The sequence below is a fragment of the Tachypleus tridentatus genome, chromosome 10, assembly GCF_004210375.1.
Source record: "Tachypleus tridentatus isolate NWPU-2018 chromosome 10, ASM421037v1, whole genome shotgun sequence".
NCBI lineage: Eukaryota > Metazoa > Arthropoda > Merostomata > Xiphosura > Limulidae > Tachypleus > Tachypleus tridentatus.
Window position 1 is genome coordinate 74,472,064 of NC_134834.1, and position 10,686 is coordinate 74,482,749.

Consider the following 10,686-nt stretch of genomic DNA (forward strand, 5'->3'; position numbering starts at 1 on the left):
ATACGCCTTGAAGTTCTGACGGTATATCTTGTGAAAACATAGTCGATGTTAACTGATGTGGCTTTATTCACTTATTGAGTTACGAATGTAAGTTTTAAACAAGTTATGAAATTATGTTGAATTAAAAACAAATGTGAACTATTTTTCTTGGGTAAACTAACTTTCTTTTTCCCTACAGATGTTAAAAATAATTTTATGAGTAATTATTATGATCTGTGACGAAAAATGCTAAATATTTATAAATGGTAAACAGAATTGAAGTTAAACTCAAATGAGAGGTAAGATGAAGACTGAAACAGATAAGTTAATTGGCTAATGGGCTAATTATTGGTGCGTGTGGGCTTCAGCTTCTTTTCAACCCATCAATGATTACACCTCGCAAATAAATTTTAAGGTACAAGCGTGTTAGCATTGTATGAATTCGTAGGCAGTAAAGACGCTTGTCTTTTATGTTACTTTAGTTCTAAAACCATCGAAACATTCATGAAGAACAACAGTTAATTTACACGCAATTTCATAAGGAGTAAACGACCAGTCTTACATGTTTAAAACTTTAAATTACGAACTTGAGTTTAATGTAAATCTAGCACAGCTTGAAACCACGACATAACGTTTGTGTTCATGCAGTCACATATAACATGTAGCAAATGTTTCATCTCCCTCTCGCTTAGTGGTACGTCTGGGGATTTATAAAGCAATAAATTAGGTTTTGTTACACACGGTGGGCAGAGCACATATAGCCTATTGTTTAACTTTGCACTTATTATGTTTATTTTTATTCTGTTATTTATCTAAATAATAATAGACACTCTTACACTTGTATTATTTTACTACTTGACTGTTTTTTATTTGTTGTCGCTATTTTCAGGAGGAATAACTGTTATCGGGTGACCATGTTTGTTTTGATATTATGCAAACATATTGACACCATTTTGTTTTTTAATATACACTTACTTCAGGGTAAATTGAATCTGAGAAAGAGTAAAATTACAAAGAAAATGCCATTTTAATTAAATGTGTGAAATGACTGACTTACGTTTTTGCTGTACAAGCCCCTCCCGATGGCTCAACAGTCTATCTGAGGGCTTGTAACACTAAAAATCGTGATTCGATACCCGCGGTAAACAGATCACAGATAGCTGACGTTTCAGCTTTGTGATTAACAATAAATAAATGAACTACAGGAAGACAGCATTGTTTGCCTATTACTGCATGAAATGTTAGGAAAGGGAAATAGGAAATATCTAATTAAAAATTGTTGTATTTGATGTTATTATGATATATATAGTTATAAAAAAAACTTTGGAAAGTGGTTTAACAACAAATACATCTTATTTATGAAGCCAGAAATTCATTTATCTAATTTGTTTGTTTGTTTTAAAAGTATTCACTTCAAATTCCTGTAAGCAGGGATGGTGTGAAATATGGGTCGGACAGTTCATATAGAAATTATTACATAAACTATTCTACATTGAGAACTGAAAATATCTTTTACCAGTTTTAATATGAAAATAAATACGCTCAATTTAGGTAACAAAATTCCTATCGTAACCAGCTCAAAATGACAGCTTTGAAGTCAACTCACATCAACTTAGTTACGTCTATGATACATACAGCTACGAAATAGAGTTGTATATAGCTTTAGGCGTGAATAAACTTCAAAAAGCATAAGGGTGTGTGTGCGATTTTAGAAGTACACTAAGTTATCTCTCACACGCCAAAGTTTTATAAAGCTTCCTTACGTGAACTTATCAGAGATGCTGTTCAGTTAATGAGAGCAGACGTTGCTTGGAACTATAGTTCCCAGCTGATTTGAAGATTTTTTTTTTAATCTGATGTAAGTTTACACGTTTCCATATTAGAACTTGCCCTACATTGAACTGAGATGAATCGAGCGCTAATTTTACTTTAAAGATGAACTTTAGTAATGAAAGATTATAAATATGTGTGTATATTACAAACTACATTAAGTGTATTTGTAGTTGTTGGTAAAACAGACTTTTAACTTTTATGTTACAACAGGTTTATCGTGTATTAAAATATTATTCAACGGCATCTCATGAACAGTGGCTTAATAAGATTTAGCTTACATGTTAAACTCTACGTTTTACTCATACCACGTTCTAGTAACACAACAACAACAACATATGAAGATCAGTACAACAACTGGACTTAAAACGTAAGACTATTCTTTAAGACTGAAAATTGTCTATATTATAAAATGTTTACTTTCCAATGAAATTCGATACATATCTTGAAGTCTTAATGTACAGTAGCATTTGAAGCTCACATCTTTTTATTGTAATATGATAAATTAACTTACTTTAACTGTAATTTTATTATACCAGTTTAGACGTAATTATTGCATAAAGGCTTATATATTTTCATAAATTGTTGAAAAGAAAAGCTTCGTGCACTATTGGCAAGAAAAGTTTCGTGCATTTTTGACAAAAAGCCTTCTAAACTGTTAGGATAAAAGATTTGTACCTCGTTGATATTTCTGAGAGGGTGATGGGTATTTTGTTTAGAAAATTACTAAAGGCCACATTACAAGCAATTTATTCTCACCTAATAATGCTAATAGCTTATCAAAGCCAACTAGAAATGTATTAGGAAAAGATAAACCACAGCCCTTTGTCAAAACAATTAAACACAATATTCATCATTAACCTCAATTTCTTAAAAAAAAACTCTCTTTTTTTCATATTTCATAATGCATTAAACAGTTATTTTGCTCATTGCAGTATGGAACAGGTAGCTATTTTTACACAGTTTACTGTTTCAGGCCACATAATATACAATGTTTATATATAAATCATAATATTTGCATAATTGAGCTTTGTAAGGGATAAGGGAGGTAATAGGTAGCCTTTAATGATTATTGTCAGTAGTCAAGATAAGAATCAACTAAGACACTATTGTTTTTAAACTTTGCAATATTTTAGATAACAAAAGCCAATTACGATACAAAAGAATATGCCACGGTATTTTTTATAATAATTTAGTCAATGAACTGTGTTATTAATAATAAAAACACCTCAACTAAAATTTAAAACATTTTCTTTCAATTGTATGAACGATCAGATAAATATTAAAACAAATATTCAAATAAGTTGGACCAGGGCACTTCAAAAATTCGAACACTAAGAGTGACTGTCAAGTCCCACTATTCGATTAAACAAGTAATCCAATGGTTAATAAGGTTTTGCTGATTATCATTCAGTATTAAGGACATCTATTGTTTGTTTGTTTGTTTTTGAATTTCGCGCAAAGCTACTCGAGAGCTATCTGTGCTAGCCGTCCCTAATTTAGCAATGTAAGACTAGAGGGGAGGCAGCTTGTCATCACCGCCCACCACCAACTCTTGGGCTACTCTTTTACCAACGAATAGTGGGATTGACCATCACATTATAACGCTCCCACGGCTGAAAGGGCAAGCATGTTTAGTGCGACCGGGATTCGAACCCGCGACCCTCGGATTACGAGTCGAACGCCTTAACCCACTTGGCCATGCCAGGCCACAAGGACATCTGTTCGACGATAACTTTCTGCGTAGCTTTGCGCGAACATTTTAATCGTCACAACTTAGTAAAATCTTGAGTTAGAAATAATTATCTGACAGTTCTCTGAAAATTAATAAAATGTGTTTTGATTTGTTGCTTGAAGATTCTGGATGAAATTTCATTCTTACGTAACGTTTTCACTGGTGCTCTAGACTCCAAGAAGACTTGAAGATTTAATTAATTACCTTCAGATTAATACTTTAAAATTTAGTTTAAAGTTTTTAGTATTGTATTCAAGTGTTGAGTATTTTCTTAATAAGTAGATTAGATTGGGTGTAGCCTAGTAGTTGACGTGCCAGGCTTCTGAGCGAAAGGTCCAGACATCGTGCATCAGAACACTCTCCAAACTTTTAATCTTGAGTGTGTCTCAAGAGCGAAGTCAATCTTGCTACTCGGTTCAAAGAGCCAGACAAAGCAATTTTGGTGAAAGTTTCTATTGGTTGACTTCCCTTCTTTAGTAGTTGAAAATTAATGACAGTTATACTTTACTCTGAGTGGTATCTGGCCCCTGATTGCACCAAATGGTGTCATTCAGGTTGAAAATTACATTTCAAATAAGTAGATTTAGTTGCAAATCATACAAACTATTCAACAATTTGATGTTATTAAAATTTATAAATTAACTTCAGGGGCTGTCTAAATAGTGTAGCACGAAGAATGTAAACAACTACTGTTTCAGTTGAAGTTGCCACTGTGATTGCAGCCGTTTGATTGAACAAAATAGCAACAGTTAACGATGTGTGGCTCATCAAAACTAATACGCCCATTAAAAAGATAGCGAGGAATTCAAACTCAGTGCATTTTGTTTCCCAAGTTTCATTTAGAGCAGTGAACAGCAAGATAGACGATCCAGCCGTGAGTGACCACCAGAAAATGACAGCTGTTGTATCGACTTCTTGTAACCTATGTAATATTAACCTGATAACACCTTCTCCGATTGAAGACACTAACATTCCAATAATAACAGCAACGTAATGGTTGACTTTACCTGCTTCACTTGTGAAGTTTTGATAATCGTTTACAACTTGAAGTGGTGACAAAATCACTAAAATCCCAACAAGATTTACAAGAATTACGAATATATGGGAGATAGTACAGTCTTCGTCTAAGACGAGACAGCTCATAATACTGGCATAGATTGGTTGGGTAAAGTAGATGAAAAAAACTTCTTCTGTCGACAGAAAATAAAATCCAGCGTAAAACATTATTAATGTGATGGTGCCCCATATAGTTCTTAGAGTTAGCATTGCTGCAGCTAATCCGTCATAGAACACCCTGATTTTTAATAAAAGGAGTATTGGAATAAGAAAAATTGCCTGGAACAAACATCTTATTCCCATCACTTGAACTGGGCCTAAGTCCCTCAGCAATACAGACAACACTCCACAAAGAATGCCGCAAAATAACTGAAAAACGACGTGCATTATAAGGTCACTTTTCGAAACGACAAACCACATACTCCCTTCAATGACATTCTTTTCATTGTTGAAGATATGTTTTTCATTCATGTTGAAGTTTCTCGAGAACGAACAACCACCTTGGGGAAGCATCTTCCATCATCTTTGTCAATTGTAAACTTCTTTCTTCTTGAAGTTGATTACAATATTCATATCTGTAAACTGAAAAATTAACGTGAGTTTATTTGGTAAATTTATGAATTTCGTTTAATTATACTGAATTAATTAAACTGAATAATATATATTCCAGTAAAAAATACACATAAACATATGCCACTATTAGATGTTACATAGGAAATGCCAATAATGTCTTCTCTGCACGTTCAAATAGCTTTGAAACGATTCTTATGCTACAAGTCACAAAAACCAAACATAAATATCAACATGAAAGCAATGACGGAAAAAATTAAAGTACCTAAAGAGAGAAAAGATATTTACGAAAGAGAAAATTGCAATGACTAAACACAACACTTGATGATCATACTCTGTGGTTGCTGTTTTACTGCTTCTCTTAAACAATTTTTAATGTTGATAAATTCGGAGTTTTTATTGAAATATCTGTACTCACCTTTAACATCGCCCCGCGCTAGTACAGCGGGTAAGTCTACAGATTTACAACGCTAAAATCAGGGGTTCGATACTCCTAGGTTGGTTTAGCAGATGGCCTGAGGTGGCTTTGCTGTAAGAAAAACACAAACACACACACACTCATCTTTAACTTTAAAGAACTTTCCGACAGATCTAAGACTTGGAGTAATTTTTTGTAGCGATGGTAAGGAATATGGTACGCGACTCTTCAGTAAGTAACAATGCAAAAAGATTAATTAGATCATGAACTCGTTCCAAAATGGAACAACTGTGTTGATTTCGATAGCCAAAGTAACTTCGTAGAAGCAAAGAGCACATCATTGTAAGTAAGGATGTTTATTTAAGTTTATTCAAATACAGGAATTAGGAAGAAAACCTACTTTAAGAAGTTTCTTTAAATGTTATAAAATATTAAAACAACTTATTCAGTTGCCAGTAGACAATAGATTAATGACACCGATGTGCAAGTCTTTGCACGTTAATGCCACTTCGTATAATACATTTTATTAACCTTAGACTAAGAAAAACCCATCAAAAGTATATTTTCACGTTGCATGTCAGGACGACAGTAAAAATAATTTTACGTAGCAATTTATTGAAACGAGTATAAAAACAGAGCCTTTTAGAAAGCTAACTTTTCGTCGTCGTATGTAAGATTTATAGTTCGAGATAAATGGGATAAAATACATTTTCCTACAAAACTTTTTAAAACATTTGAAAACACATCACTCGAAACTTCGAGTTATTTTTCATAATTAGTTCGTAATTTATTTACAAGACGCAAGACCAAAAACTTAAATCAAACTTATGTCATGATATCACAGTAAATGGAGGTTATCAGACTAAATAAGCTGTTTGATCTTGCACAGTTCTATTTAAAGTATTGGTATAAAATAAAAAATATGCTACTTACCACAAAAATTTCAATTTCTTTAAAAGCTAAATTAATCAATTAGGACTTGCAATGGCAGCATCACATGTTAAGAAGAGAAAACATACGCCATGAATGAAACAGTACAAACTGATCTTAATTTGTGTATTGTTAACAATAAATTCCTTGTGAAGAGTCTGCGTATTTTCAAGTCAGCAAAAACTAGTGATGGCACTCTGAATGCTATTAAAGATATAACAATAAAATAACCACTTGTAGATTAGTTCGAAGTACTGTAGTTTTTACAGGAGAACTTACATGTAACATTTTATATTCGAAACGTTCTTTATATACTGACATGATTGACATATTTTGTAACTGTCTTTTTTTTTTTTATCTCCACCCATTTCATGTACCGTTCTTCCTGTCTATGATGTTACCAAGGTTAATGACTATATTCATTATGAATTTCTGTTGCATGGTATGGAATAAATAGGAAACATTATGACACTGTTTATGTACTTAGGCTCCATGTCGTACACATTAATATTAAGGTAACACAAACTACCATTCTACAACCAACTCTCGACATACGAAACTGAGTTAATCAGACTGTGATGGAAGTGGTTTTTGTTTGTGAATAATAACGAGATTTTTAAGTTCTTGAATTGTATTGATATTTAAAAACATATTTACATATAAGCTGAATCAGTAATATGACGGGAAATAATTATTAATTTTTCCTGAAAATTATATCTAAATAAATGTTTTATGAACATGTTTTCTGAAAATTTATTATAATCTAGTAAAAATATATGTATGAAGAGTAACTATCCTATTTCTCATATTTCACGAAAATAATATTTTTTATGAGTATTTAGTCATCTCCTTTAAGTAATTCTTGAAGGGCATTTTGAGTTCTATATATTTTAGGTTACGTTGAAATGTTTCTCTTGATAAACAAGGCCCGGCATGGCCAGGTGATTAAGGCGCTCGACTCGTAACCTGAGGGTCATGAATTCGAATTCATGCCACACCAAACATGCATGACCTTTCAGCTATGGAGGCGTTATAATGTTATGGTCAATCCCACTATTTGCTGGTAAAGGCGTAGTCCTAGAGTTGGCGGTGGGTGATGATGACTACTTGTTATCTCTTCTAGTCTTGGACATATATTGTTTATATGTATGTGGTGATGAGTTATCTTTATTTAATTAATTCATACATCTGGTATGTTCAACCAACAGGCTAATGTGCTTCTTCTGTTTTGTTGAACCAAAATTGTTTGAACAGTTCTCAACTAGTGACCTCAGTGTTGTCAACAACTAAGACTTCTTTAAAAGGCTGACCTCAAGATGACCTAAGAAAGTCGAAAAGTTGTTCTGTACTTTACTTTAATTAAGGTATAATATCCATACCCAGCTGTCTTGATAATTCTTTAAGTTAAGTTCTAGATATAGACTAAGTATTTATTCTGGCACATCATCTTCAGCATAAGCTCCATTTTAGGCACTCGACTCGTAATCCAAGGGCCGCAGGTTCGAATGCCATTCACACCAAAAATATTCGCCCTTTCAGCCCTGGGGGCGTTATAATGTATCGGTCAACATCACTATTCGTTGGTAAAATAGTAGCCGAAGAGTTGGCGGTAGGTGGTGATGACTATCTGCCTTCCCTATAGTCTTACACTGCTAAATTAGGGACGGCTAGCGCAGATAATCCTCGTGTAGCTTTGCGCGAAATAAAAAAACAACAACAAAAAACAAGCTCCATTTTCCTTTGGAAAGTTATAGGTGCATTACACAGACAAACTGCATAATACAAAACTCGAATAAACCATTGTAGTATGCAGATATATCACGTGTTTTTTACCCTCTTGTTTTAATATAGAATGTTTTACAATTTTAATTTATTCAGGCGAAGGTAGTTTTAACATAGAACATCAGTCAGAATGGTTGTTAATTTCCTTTTGTCCTACCTAACTTTTGTGCTGGGACGTTCACTCTATTTCAAGCGTTATAGGTGATCTAATATATAACGATTATTTTTTTAACAAGAGTGAATGAGTTAATTACTTTAAAGGCGATAATTATAACAAATAAGGCCTGGCATGGCCTAGCGCGTAAGGCGTGCGACTCGTAATCCGAGGGTCGCGGGTTCGCGCCCGCGTCGCGCCAAACATGCTCACCCTCCCAGCCGTGGGGGCGTTATAATGTTACGGTCAGTCCCACTATTCGTTGGTAAAAGAGTAGCCCAAAAGTTTGATGATATCACCAAAAGGTGGTGATGACTAGCTGCCTTCCCTCTAGTCTTACACTGCTAAATTAGGGACGGCTCGGTGCAGTGGGCTAACAACCTACTCACTTAAATACTTGTTGAAGAATCCGCAACCGATTGTGGCTCTATGTTCCTAGATGAATTCTAATTGTGATAACTAACTAATTATAACAAATGTCATTACAAAATTCGATAAGAGTCGTAAGTTGTGTGTGTAGTTCGATTATTGTGGTATTATTGTCGTCGTCTTTCTTGACTTCTCTGAATTTTCTCCTTATATGAATATTGCTACATCATATAATCTCGTAGTTTGTCAAATGTTCTAGGCTTCGGTTGGGAAAGTATATATATATATATATGTAGGCGACTAAGTGAGCGAAAGTCAACTGAAGTTCAGCCAGAAAAAAGTTAGAAAACGCGATTAATCTTAAGGGGACGATTTCTATAATGTGTTTCACAGCGGTAAAGTAACAACAGATAGGAAAATAACTTTTGTCAATTCGGTTCTAAAATACCTGAATCAATCTGTATGGACTTTTTACGAAAAAAGATAATTATTTAGAGTTTTAGATACAACTGTGATATCCTATAGTGTAAAGAATTGATTTGTTTTGAATATATTATTCGAAACTAAATTTATTGTTTATTGCTCAAATTTATCGCCACTAAGACACAGACACCTACTGTCAAAGAACTTCAGTTCATATAGAAACCCTAAGACATTTCTTATGGTTTCGTTGATCAATGTGAAGTATTACTTCTTTGCTTCATTCGCATTCTTTGGTACTTCCTTTTGATTTCATCACTTATACCAAGTACATCTGTCTTACTTTGAGCACAGGATGTCACAGTGAAGTTTAACTTAGATTCTGTTTAATTTTTACGAAAATAAGCCCATTCCTGTCATTAGTTCTGAATGGTCTTTTTTGGTAAACAGGTATCTTTGAACTATCTCGCGAAGAATAAAAATAGAAAGTTCAGGTAACTTAATGTTAATAAAAGCATTTAATTTATTGAATAGAGATTCCAATTGTTAGCTAAACTAATGTTCACTGAAAAACCTAAGTTCAGACCTAGTATATGCTAATACAATAGTTTTCATATTATTTTTTAACATATTATACTGGGAATCCTATAAAGACTGCCTCATACTGTCATATACTTACCCTACCACTTTTATTAATGCTCCCTTCACAATGAAGATAATGAATTTGGGAGAATTCATTCGGTTGATGTGGGTACACCTGAAGCTGGTAATTCTTGTTGTAGGCTGTAAAATGAAAAAAATAATATACCTTTGTAGCATCAGTGAATGTCTTACATTCAAGAGATGATTCCTCCAGGACCCATCAAATTTTCAAACAACCCTTTGGTAATTAACTTTTATTTTTGATCCTAGGTCCTTCAAGTCAAGAAAATTCAATTTTTTTTTAAATGAATCTTTCTAAAAGTTAAAGACACGATAGTTCAAATAAAAGGCAATACACACATCAGAAAAAAAATGTTGAAATTTCTACAGAAGATATCCTGTAGCCACGGCATTAACATTTCTTCCTTCCTATTTACTATGCGATAATCTCAAGTAACACTAATTTTCACCAATAATGACAAGAGTTCTGCGAGAAATTCTTAAGAATTAAATTGTTTGGACACAAGTATATAACCAGGATAAACAATTATTATCAATTTCACAGAGTGCATGTGTATTTTACTTACTACATCTTTACTGATTTTCTATCAAGATCTGCCTCAAATTTTCTCAATTGAGATCTTGTATAGAGACTGAATAAATACTATGCTACTTAGCAAAATTTGTAACACCGCGTTTACCGAGAGCATTTTGCTCAACCTACGTGACAGGTCATTCCTACTGAAACACATGAAGGTTACAGCCTCTTAACTATTTTAAAATAGCTGATATTTAACTTCA

The 10,686-nt window shown here is 33.4% G+C and overlaps 1 protein-coding gene across 1 annotated transcript; it reads right to left on the reverse strand.

Moving 5' to 3' along the window:
* Positions 1–2,267: 2,267 nt before the first annotated feature.
* Positions 2,268–6,788, reverse strand: LOC143229591 (uncharacterized). Its single transcript, XM_076462150.1, has 3 exons — positions 6,522–6,788; positions 5,589–5,699; positions 2,268–5,182 (listed from the first exon to the last, which is right to left on the reverse strand). The coding sequence occupies exon 3, from the start codon at positions 5,111–5,113 to the stop codon at positions 4,169–4,171; it is 945 nt and encodes a 314-aa protein (XP_076318265.1). The 5' UTR covers positions 5,114–5,182; positions 5,589–5,699; positions 6,522–6,788; the 3' UTR covers positions 2,268–4,168.
* Positions 6,789–10,686: the final 3,898 nt, after the last annotated feature.